This window comes from Anarhichas minor, unplaced genomic scaffold (assembly GCF_050575085.1).
Source record: "Anarhichas minor isolate MPS153535 unplaced genomic scaffold, ASM5057508v1 ptg000028l, whole genome shotgun sequence".
Taxonomy (NCBI): Eukaryota; Metazoa; Chordata; class Actinopteri; order Perciformes; family Anarhichadidae; genus Anarhichas; species Anarhichas minor.
In genome coordinates this window covers 6172902-6184933 of record NW_027466474.1, presented here as the reverse complement: position 1 = coordinate 6184933, position 12032 = coordinate 6172902, and the positions used below count along the sequence as shown (strand labels likewise).

Genomic DNA, 12032 nt, shown 5'->3' with positions numbered 1-12032 from the left:
AAAAGGTTATACAAGCAGCAGAGCGATAATGAGACACAGGAGTAAACAGAAGATACCGATCTGTGGCCGCAGCATCATTGAAGCCATGTTATCCGAGCAGTCAAAGAGTTCTACTTGAGGCTCAACTACAACAAAACATCTGACCTCCATCAGCTCAGCAGTGCGGCCAGCTCAATACAAATGAAGAACGGAGTTGTAAAAACAATGTAAAGGCGTTTTTATTGTGTGCTATACTGTGACTTTTTGTGTACTTAACTATGATTGTTTTTGTCACTTACTATACTATAACTTTTTATGATATACTGTCTGACTACCTTTCATTACATACTATTCTATGACTTTTTATCACATAATATACAATGAATCTTTCTGACATACTTTGACTTTCTTTACTTTCTATACTTGATGTTACACTTTACAGTGTCTGAACTATAATTTTATAATTTTACGTATTTAGTCTGAAAGTGAACCGTCTTAATATCAGTGAGCAGCAATTCAAATATCCACCTCCCTTTTATTGTATATAAAGAAGAATTAAAAGAAAATGAGAGATAATTAACATCCTTTGTAGGTCAGAAGTCAGACTCATATTAATGCGTCGTGATCGGCACATCAACATGTTGCCATGTGAATGTCTTTCTCCTTCCAGCCCTCTGTCAACAAATGACAAAATATGTGGGTGCCTAAATGTGAGTGTGGATTCAGTCAGTTACTTATTTTGGCCGTGGTAGAGGGCAGAATGCCACGATGGCCTCTTGTAGTTCCTGGTTCTGAGTAAGCAGGAACTGAATGTTTATGTCATCCATCAAGAGCCGAGTTCACTCAGGACTTTCAGGGTTCAGGTGTCGGGTCATTTCAAATCTCCTGCTCTCCAGCGGACGGAGGTTTGGGAAAAACAGACTGTGTCCCAATTTCACACTGCGTATTTATTGTATACATTGAGTACTATATACTAATAACCTTAACAGGCTAGCCCTGTTAAGGTTTATGTCAAATAGCAGTGTGTGTTAAGAGAAGTCTGGTAATCATCACTTTAATGTGTCACTTGAAGACATTATGAGGCTAACAGGGTTCAACTGAGGACAGATAGTATCGTGCTGAAAAGGTGTACAAACAAGCTCAAAACCTACACAGCTATTTATGTGGCAGAGGGTTTGAGTCTTTAAAAATAATAACACAAACAGTATCAACCAAGAGGAAAAGTGGTCACAAGCAGAACCATGAGTGATGTATGGACTCTTGATATTAAACTTGATAAACACCACAAACCTTAAAAGTAACCTTAGTGTTGCTTTAATAGCCCTGAACACTTATATCCAACGCGAGCACACAAAGATGCTTATCATGGCGTACAGAGCACAAGAGTAATACGAAGCACTTAAAGCCTTCAGGAGCAGTTTCATGAACCAGCAGTAGTTAGTTACCTGCTTCCCTCTCTCAAACAACTCGTAGCGTCACACAGTGACTCTGGTCTGATGCTTTGCTTTGATGATAATGTGCTGGTGTAATGGTTTTAGGTTCTCCACCCTCTGCGGGGTTTTTCCCCGGGAATGTTTTTAGCCGAGGTGGTAAGCCACCCAGGACGCGTTGTGTCTTGTGATGAATTTTATTTGTAGATGATGTAACGCTCAAAAAATGCATCTACTGTGTTAAAAACTCCTGTGCTCTTTTTAATGTTGTATTTCATAAAAAGGTAAAAAAAAAAAAACGCTTTGAATTTGAAGCTATTAGTCAATTAGCCAGGAGTTCGCCTCACGAAGACAACATAAATCTGAGAGTTAATTGTGAATATGTCTGCCGAAAATCGATTGAGCTCAGAAGCGGAAAGACAGAGATTACCAAAGCAGATAAATATGTGTCATGATGTGACTCGTGGCCTCTTATAACCTCTGAAACTTTTGACCAACGGTTTACACACAAGGCGTGGTAGATTTGAAAAGGATGCATGATTCCCTGGTTTGAAAGGCCTCTTTATCGCTCCCTTTAGATGTATTTTGGAGAATGTAGGTGCAACCTGGCAAAGTCGATCAATCCACCATTTTAGTCCAGATTAAGACGTCTCAACAACTACTGGATGGATTGCCATGAAACAGGCATTCATGGTTCCCAGATGATTAATCCTACTCATTTGGTGATTTCCTGATTTTCCTTGTGGCAGTGAAATATCTCCACAACTGTTGACTGCATTGCCATAACATTTGGTTCACACATCTATGTCCCCTAGAATGAATTGAAACAGCAACACTTGTGTGACATATTTCTGGCATTCGCCGCAGTGCCCGTTAGACGAGCGCGTGGACGTTTATCGGAGCTCACTGGGACTTGCTCGATTAATAAAAGATATCAAGTGTAAGTGTAAGCAAAATTGAGCTCAGTTGTTGGAACAAATAAGTCACAGTTATAATCAGATGATGGAAATTGTCTCGGTAAAGTCACCCAACGTCGCTTGCATGGCTGGAGAGTCTTGTTTTCTGTTCTCTGAAGCAAGTTTCAGTCATTCAGTCTGGAGTATGATTGGTTCATGTCTTCTCATCCTCATGTCTGTTGCCAATCAATCATCTATTGTACAGCCCCCATTGAGGATTTCGTGTCCCAAACAGATTTCCATAGAGTTTTTTTGAGATCACTAAGTAGAAAGAGGTTTCTGGCACAACTTCAAAGTCTCCAAGTGTTGTAGGAGTTTTAACCTCCTCAGATAACAAAGTAAAACTTGTGGGCTGACTTTGTGAGGCTAGCCTTCAATACTAAACAATCTCCTGAAACATCAGCTTTATTTATGATGGTTAGAATTGCATGTTGTACACACTGTATATTCTAAGTGGTCAAAGTGTCAAGTCATAGAGCTGAACCCACAGCTTTAGGACTAATGTGTTCTGTCACACCTCGACTTCGGCACCATGTTGTGAGTGTGTTGGCTGTCAGAGTGACGGACCTGAACCTGTCTGGTTCTCTGATCGAGGCAAGTCTGAAAGAGAGGATTCTGGAGGCGGTGTGGGGGGATTTGAAGGCGGCCGCATATCACTGCTGGGCCTCCTCACCTGCAAGGGGCTCCACTTGTGTGACAGCTGCCTCCTCATGCTCCTCCTCTTCGGCTTTCGTGGCCGTCTCCTCCTCTCCTCGCTTGCTCCTGGCTGGGTGCGGTCGCTCAGCGTGTCTGAGGACTCGTCGATGTACGCCAGATTCTCTCCGAAGAAATCCAGCAGCTGGCAGCTGGGTGAGGAGGCAGCGTGGAGGGGATGGGAGGGAAGGAGGATTGTGTGGCAAGAAGGAGGAAGAGGGGAGAAGCGAGGGTGCAAACCAGGAGCAGGAGTGCGTCTGTGGTTAGTTTTGGCTACAGATACACATCTCTCTGCTGGAATCAGTTTGTCTTTCTCTTGTGCTGTGTTCATGTATGCGGCTCTCGCTCCTCCCTCCTCCATGTTGCTGACTGTACAGTAAGGCTGGAACTTGTGGAGCGCCAAGAGGGATGAGGAGACTGAAGAAACGTCTGATCTGGAGTCAAAAGGAGACTCGGATCCAGAAAGGGATCCTCCTTGCATGGCTGCACCTGCTGAGTCCAGCTCTAAGGTGGAGTGGGTCACAGGGAGGGAGAATGAGCGGGCCAGCAGGGGAAGAAACGGCCTGCCCTCCACCTGCAGACCCACAGCGGGGTCAACTCTCAACGCAGGCACCGCCCTCGGGACCGTTCCACCTCCAGCGGCACCGACCCTTTGCCTGGACTTGGCCACAAACGCCCTCTCAAGAGACGAATGGGCCTCCAGCCGGCTCATGGAGCTGGACAGGCCGGCCCAGCGGTTCGGCAGGTGTCCATTCTCAGATCCTCCTCGAGCCAAGTATCCCAGAGTGCCCTGGGCTCCCCGTCGGATGCGGCGACGCTCACTGCGTTTCCAGCGCCGGCGCTGCAAGAGGAAAGGGTCGTTGAACTCCAGAGGGTTTGGGATGCGGAAGTCCATGGACATGTTCTGAATATTCTGAGTCCAGTCTGTAGCGTGGGCCCTCAACTCCTCCATCTGAGAGATAGAGCGGGAGATGGGAAAAAAGATGAACCTCTAACCAGGATTAAGTGCTGCTCCTCTTCTCTTGGTGTACATTACTGGCTCTCTAGTATCATATATTTCTCACCTCAGCGCGGGTCCTCTTAGACAGCACCTTCAGCCAGTTGCCTATCATGGTGAGGATGGAGGCAAAGTAAGCGAGACCAAACACTATCCACAACCACACCAGAGGCTTGAAGAACCAGCCGACCTCACGACCACCTGGACACAGAGAAAGTGGACTTTTAGTGTGATGCCATGGTCCCCAGAGATGCAGCAGTCTCCTCTCTGTTGCCCCGTCACAATAATCAGAAGTCAGAGTCTGATACAGAGCAGCCCTGGAGCAGAGAGGGGGACGTTTCATTAACATGGGTGACCTGGGTGAAGGGCAATTGATCTATCCGCCAGACCAGTGTTTCAACCTTTAAACATGACACCTTAAGTCATGCTCGTATTATTGCACACAGCTTTTGTACACGCTCTTCCATTTTTGGGTATAGAGTTGAAACTAAAGAAAATTTTCATTAACAATTAATCTGCTGATTATTGTTCGATTAATCATTTAGTCTATAAAATTACCATCATGATTTCCCAGGGCCCAAAGTGACGTCTTCAGACTGTTTGTTTTGTCTGACCAAGAAAAACCCGAGAGATATTTAATTCATAAGTATATGACCAATAAAGTAGCAGTTATTCACATCTGAGAAGCTGGAAGCAGCAGCAGATCTTGAAAGTATTTTAGCTTGAAAGCAGTTTAATCAATTATCACAAATGTTTCTGAATATCTTTAAGCAGATCAAATAACTGGTTTCAGCTGTTTGTCTACATGTGTGGTATGATAAACTGACCCTGACTTCGACTTCAGACTGCTGCAACTAAAGATAGCAAATAAATGTAGCAATTTAAATAAATAAGTATCAATTATACAAGAAGAGTCTGAAAAATAAAATAAGTTTGTGCTGCACTGTTTGAAGTAAGTCATGAGGTTGCGTGTAACTTGTTGTGTATTGTGTATGTGTGTGTGTGTGTGTGTGTGTGTGTGTGTGTGTGTGTGTGTGTGTGTGTGTGTGTGTGTGTGTGTGTGTGTGTCAGTACCTGGTACGTAGTCTCCAAAGCCAACAGTGGTGAGAGTGATGACCACAAAGTAGAGCGACTCCAGAAATGTCCAATCCTCCACTCTCTGAAACACAACTGTTGGCACGGCGAGGAAGATCAGACAACCAATCAGGATGGAGAGAACCGCTGAGATCACACGCACGGTGGTCGGCCTGACTTTACGCTTCTGAGAGAGAGAAAGATAGCGGCGAATACAGAGGCAGAATGAATGGTAATGAATACTTAACGAATGACTGTGATCGACCGAAGAAAAAAAACTTGATCTAGTAATCGACTTAGAAGTTTTATTTTAACTGGTTTTACTGTTTCAGGTCAAATGCCAACTTCTTTTTACATGAACAGTGCTTATTGGTGAGACAATCATTTCAGATAAGAGTCAATTAATGCTGAATGATTTCCTCAGTACCATTCATCTATTTTTAATGTAAGTATGACAACTGAGTGTTTGTATGTGATAGCGGGTTTCTTTCTTTGCCATTTATTTTCAAGGGAAATGTGTCCTCTTTCTCAGCTACCACTGACATGGTGCCCTTGAGCAAGGCTCCCGTGTACCTGCTCAGGGCTGCAGCTACAGTATGTGTAATCGCAGAGAAGCTGAAATTTGCCAGTGCTGACAGCATGCAAATAACCAAATTATCACTTGCAGAGACAATTTACAATTTCGTTTTTTTGTGCCTTTTGAGGAGGCAGCAGCGATTTTTAGCTACTTTATTTAGCATTTATACTTTGTTCCTTCCTTTAAAACAATCGGGCAAATTGAAAGTCCCTTCTTTCATGACAACAGGAATATGAATTAACACCAGTAGCAGTGGTTCACAGGTAGTGGGTTCTAGCCTGGTTCTTAACCAGACAATCAGAGATTATTGATTATTGTATGAAGCTGTGATTCACACAAGGTGTAAATCTAACTGAGGTTTAGTTCCTGGGCAGGACAGACCATTCTCACCAGGAAGAGGGTCTCAATCTTTGCCACAGCTCTCCGCAGCACTGTGCCCATGTGGTCACCCACTCCAGCCAGCAGTATGCCAAACATGGGGATCCCCACCAGGGCGTAGCACACACAGAACAACTGGCCGTACCACGTCAGAGGAGACAAGTTGCCAAAACCTGTTAGAAAGTTGAAAAAAAACACAAGGACCTTCAATTAAAGTTAATATGCAAGACTATGAAGACTCCTTTTGTATCACCAACTTCCATTTACAACAGACCTGAGACCCAACTCTGAGATGTCTTTTGGACTAACATGAGGTAGAGATCATTGCACATGGATTTTAGACGGCTAGTATCAAAGAGGAATGAAAAACAGAAGATAAATATGTACAGTTAAATGTCATAGCATATATGTCAAAAAAATGTAAATGTAAAAGTCACACTTTAGTATTTCATGAACAAAACCATAGAAATGTCATAGAATACTTTCATAAAAAGTAATATTAAAATATGTCATGAAAATGTCATTGTATATTTTTTTTAATTAATTGTAAATGTCATGAAAAATATCAAGTAATAAAAAAGTCAAGGCAGACTATGTCGAAAGAAATCATAGTATAGTATGTCAAAAAAGTCATAAAAAAGTTATATATGTACAAGAACATCATAGTACTGTGTGTCCAAGGTCATAAGAAAATCACAGCAGTGTCAAAAAACTGAGTTAAGAAAATCAAAATAAGTCTCAGTATGATGTCAGAAAAAGTAAGTAATAAAAAATTGTAGCTTGTATAAAAAAGTCACAGCAGAGTAAGTCAAAAAAGTCAGTTTATGTGGAAATAAGTTTTAGTAAAGTATGTCATAAAAAGGTCATACTAGTATGACGAAAGAAAGTAATAATGTCATAGTACTTTACGTCAAAAAAAGTGTAAAAAAATGAATGGTATAGTATGTTAAAAAAAGTCATTAAAAAGTCACAGTATAGAATGTCAGAAAACTTTCATAAAACAGTCGTAGTATATTATGTCGAACAAAGTCATAAAGAAGTCTTGTATGTATGGTATAGAATGCTACAAAAAGTCACAGTATAGTAGGTTGAAAGACGTCATAGAACAGAATGTGAAAAATGAGTGTCATAGTATATACTGTACCTATGGTGGTAATGATGGTACCACAGAAGAAGAAGGCTGACGCCAGGTCCCAGCGGGAGGTGAAGTTGGCAGAAAGGTTGTTCACATCGAGTCCGGACTCCACCGCAGACACCACTCTCTGCAGGTGAGGTATGTCATTTACTCGCCCCACTTAACTTACAACACAGATATATCCTTTATTCATGTGCAAGTACCGGTACAATTATCTCAAACAATCCAATGCATCAATGCAAAAGGATGGTAGTAGATGGAATTTAGTTTTCTTTATATCAGGTTAGCTTTAGTGCAATGGTTCCAAACTGGGGTTGGGCCTCCTTGAAGGGTCGCAAGATGATCAATGGGAAGCTGACTTTTATAGAAAACAAATGGTAAAAATGCGACTTACTACTTTTTCAAATATATTAACTGCAGTGCGAACTGCAGTGCAAACCTGACTTACTGAAATAAACCTGGTTTAACTGGTTTAACTTTCACTTGTGTTGTGTCTCAAGTTTAATCAGAAAGAGCAAAAACAGAAAAGAAAAAGAAAAACTTTATCTCTGTGGTTAAAACAAGTCTTAAAGCTGTGGTTGTATTTACAGTTAGTGTGAGTGGGACTAAGTGATGAGAGTCTACTTAGTGTGTCCATTGATACCTTCACAAGCTTGTAGAAGTCCAGCTCGGTGACACAGGAGTTACTATCAAGGAAAGTGTTCTTGGTAGCGAGAAGGTCTTTGTGTGCCAAATTCTCCTCGGGGAGCTCCAGGGTTCCAAAAACAAGCGCTCCCATCACCAGGTACAGCATGACCCCAATCAGCAGGGCCAAGAGGGTGGTACACCGCATTTTCTCCCCGTCGACCCCCCTGCCCCTCCAGGGTTAGAGGGTCAGAGCTCGGAGGCCAGGCTCTCAGTCAGGATACACCGGGGCACAGCTGGCTATAAACAGGAAGTTCCTTTTGAGAGGTGCTGCATGTGTGAGCACGGAAATAAGCAAGCGACACAAGTGTTCGTGGAAGGCCGACACACATTAACTACCTTTATTTATACATCTGTGCGTCAAACCAAAGAGACGCTCACTGACAGGAAAAGTCAGAAGTTAAGAGCCGACAAAGTGTAAAGTACACTTCTGCACATCTTACAGTAGGTGGTTTAACAGTGATGTACAGTGGTGTTGAAGGAGTGCTCCAGAAACCTGTTTTTGTACTTGTATTACAAGCTATGAGCTCACAAAAGAAAGTCTCTTTAGCCCTTTCTCAAAGTTCAAGCCCACACTGGGAAACTACATTTCCCATAATGCAGTTTGATATTGTCTTTCACTGTGATGCGTTCATGTCAATGTCCAAGATGTAACTGCAATTGGAAACTCTCTGAAAGCTCTGCTGTATCTGACTTGGCACTTGAAAATGAACTGATTTATTATTGCACTGCTGTAACACCGTCAGACTCACAGCGGACAGTTTAAAATCAATGCAGTAGAAGAAGAGATATCGTCTTTGTGTTCAAAAACTGTCTCCCATAATGCACCATGAATATGGTCAGATTCAGTTTGTTATGCTAGTAGCTGATAATGGAGGAGAAGTCAGGGGCAGCACAGAAGGTTTGCTCAGCTCACTTCTAGTCTTCAACCCCAACTGCCATCATTTGAGGCAATTTACCAAACTTCAGACAGGTTCCTCTGGAGACACAGAAAGGTTTCATACACCAGTTTCACTCCCTCAAGACCTGTAAACAGACTTGTGTGTAAGATCAGTGGAGTTTCTCTTAGTTGATTAAACCCACATTTAATGGATATGATGTTATATCGTCAGAGCTCAGAATTTGAATCCTCACAAGATCAACTCGGTAATCATACAACCGTCTCGACTTCTTTCTCATCTCTACCATCCGTCCCTCATCTATGGAGTCAGATTAGTATCATGACAAAGCACACAGAATGATTCACAATGTATTTTAAGAATTATGTATAAATGACTCCGCAAAAATGTTTTCAATGTACACAAACATAGTTATTGTCGTGTATAAATGTAAAAGTAAATAAATAAGTTTCACAAATATATTTCTGAAACACAAACAAATATTTCTTGTTTTAAATAAATCAATAGAAATCCACTAACAAATGTATTTAAATGATTATAAATGTATGATTAAAATATAAATATATATTCAATACAATCACATGAGCCCGTCTTATGTTATGCTCAGGTTTTATTTGATTTAATCATATTTGTGTTTGCATTAGAAACACAATTGTGTTTTACATTTATATACAACACTAACAACCTTTGTGTGCATTCAAAAATATTTTTGTGGAGAGAAAATATGTAAACCCTGAAATCCATGTGAATCCTTCTGTGTGCATTCATTCATTCATTACGATGCTGATCTGACCACATACAAATCACATGAACGCAGCGTTAGACCCTCGCATTCCATTGGGATCACATCCAAAATGCAGCAATATTGCAATATTGAAAGAAACTATTCTTCGTGCACACTTTTAAACTCACTTTTATGATACAGAATGTTTTATAAAACAGTACCTTAGCTCCACAAATCAGGTGACAGAGAAATCTCCTCTTTCTTCTGTATCTCTGCTCGGCTTTCTCTCTGGTCCTCCTGTCGTCAACGTTCAGGAGCGAAGGATTGTGGGTCCATTTCCTTCTCCTTCATGCCATTTGGAAGACTTAAGCACAACAAACTGCAGAATCAAACGCATGCATGTAAAAGTGTAAACGTAGGTTAGAGCGTAGATGAACAGAACCGCTTTAAATTGGCACATTCACCCGTTTCTCTTAGTTTGAGCATTGAATAAGTGTTCCCACTGTAGAGACTTTGTCATAATAATCAGGGCGAGACTGACACACTCCAGGCCGCCCCGCCATCGTTCTCACAAATGATTACACTCTGCCAAAACTCCAAACATACATCTCGACATTAATCGAAAACATGTTTATCGCTTATCTTCATTTGGCTTCTAATGTTTTCTTTGAACTGTGTTTACTTTTGACACACACACACACACACACACACACACACACACACACACACACACACACACACACACAGAGAGAAGACTAGGATTTAGGAGCTTCTTGCTCTGGGTAAGCCGCCCCTGGTCGTCTCCACCATCACAATGTTCTGACATTTCCCAGCCGACTGTCAGCATTCTGCACTAATGGACTGTTGGCTTTGGTTCGCGTGGACCGTCTCGCTCTCTGCTCCTGGCTTCAACACTGACAGATATTATTAGTTATTATCGCTGTCTAAACCTGCGCTGGCATATTTTGATATTTTGCTAAGATACTAAGTGAGAGGGGCTTAGAAAGAGCAGAACCGTGGCTGACGGGCGGTGATCTAATCTTAAGTTAAACAGTGGAGGCAGGTGAGGGAAATAAATCACGAGGTGAGCTGTTTGAAAAGACGCACGCGGCTGGTTGAAGATGTACATTCCTTCTGTTCTTAGGTCTGCATATAGTTCAGGTGTGCAAGACGAATCTGACCAAAGAGGGATGAACTACAGAAACTAAAATAAGAATAAAAGCAGCCGCAAACATTCTTCTCCACGTGGTTACTCGCTAGGCTAACGGTCATATTTGGAAAAAACAAACAAAACATTTTTTACTAGGATTACATGTTACTTAGTCTGCAGATTGCAAACAAAAGGATTGCCCACTTGTTTTTGCATAAGCTAATATAAGATAAAATAAAAAAATAAAACCTGAACTATTTTCTTATGTGATGCAATAATAATGTTTTCTGGTAATTTCTATATTTTGTCACCTTCATTAAACGTGTAAAGGGTTACCATTATTTATAATATCATATTTGCAAATACAGAAGTGAGATCTGTGAGGCTCCAAACCACTATGAAGTAAAGTCAATGTCAATTAAAGCTACTGGGGTCGTATCCATGAAGGCCTATCGATTACACTGAACATTCTTATCACGAAGAAACTTCTCGTTTTTTGGAGAACAACCAATCACACGTCTTTGAAAGAATGCTTCATACCTCCTCACGAAGGCTAAAGTTTCTGTCCCTTCCTCGCTGCTCGGAGACGTTTCCTGAATCCCTCCTAAGTTAGGACTCCTTGCTAGAAATGTTGAGGCTAAATTAGGAGCTCTGCGAGAGAAGTCTGTGCCGACAAACCTCCAGAGAAGAATACGACTGTCTGTGGATGAGGACGTAGTGTCCACTTGACAATTTGCAGTGCTGGGAGAAAATAAAGCTTCTACAGATGTAATTACTCTTTCAGTGAGCCAACACTGACGTCAGAGAGAGATCACAGGTTACAACTATTGGTTCTCTGGTTTCATGCTCTGGGAAAGAACGATCCTCAACAATAATGATAGGACTGTTTGTGCTACAGAGGTCGCATAGAAAAAGGTAAACGAGCTGACATTTTCATCTGAGGCTGTAAATGTAATATTTTCAATTAAATGAAATGCTTATCAAATGCAGCCACGCCCCTAAAAACACAGATCAGGTCAGAATCTTAAAATATAGTTTTAAGCTACGTTCCTTTCTAAATGTTGCACTTAAATTACTGTGCCAGGGTTCAGAGGATGTATACTAGCAGGAATGTTGGAGTAAGGGATTGATCATCTCTTTTTAAATGGGTGTGACAGTCTGCTACTATACTTGGTAACCTATAGTTAAAAAGAAAAAAGGAATTTTTGGAGAAAAGGCATAAGCCACACATGCAAACTGGATCTAAAACCAAGCAGCATGCATCATCAAAAAAATACACAATTCTGCTACGAAAGTGACAATAAACAAACTTGTTATAACTCTCAGTAACCCGCCAGAAAAAATATATATTTTGCA

At 41.4% G+C, this 12032-nt stretch overlaps 1 protein-coding gene across 1 annotated transcript; it reads right to left on the bottom strand.

Annotated features, from left to right (window-relative positions):
* Positions 1-2796: 2796 nt before the first annotated feature.
* On the bottom strand, positions 2797-8055 carry kcnk4a (potassium channel, subfamily K, member 4a). The gene is made up of 6 exons (XM_076103495.1): positions 7863-8055; positions 7229-7346; positions 6097-6257; positions 5130-5316; positions 4123-4256; positions 2797-4010 (listed from the first exon to the last, which is right to left on the bottom strand). Exons 1-6 carry the CDS (start codon positions 8049-8051, stop codon positions 2919-2921), a joined length of 1881 nt encoding a protein of 626 aa, XP_075959610.1. The 5' UTR covers positions 8052-8055; the 3' UTR covers positions 2797-2918.
* Between the last annotated feature and the right edge of the window lie 3977 nt (positions 8056-12032).

Bases quoted from the DNA above. Each gene is read 5' to 3' on its own strand.
- kcnk4a (XM_076103495.1), bottom strand. From the start codon at position 8,051: ATGCGGTGTACCACCCTCTTGGCCCTGCTGATTGGGGTCATGCTGTAC. The intron at 4,257-5,129 runs GTACTGACACAC...CTCTGTGTCCAG, and splicing joins CTTTGGAGACTACGTACCAG to GTGGTCGTGAGGTCGGCTGG. The intron at 4,011-4,122 runs GTGAGAAATATA...TCTATCTCTCAG, and splicing joins CTAAGAGGACCCGCGCTGAG to ATGGAGGAGTTGAGGGCCCA.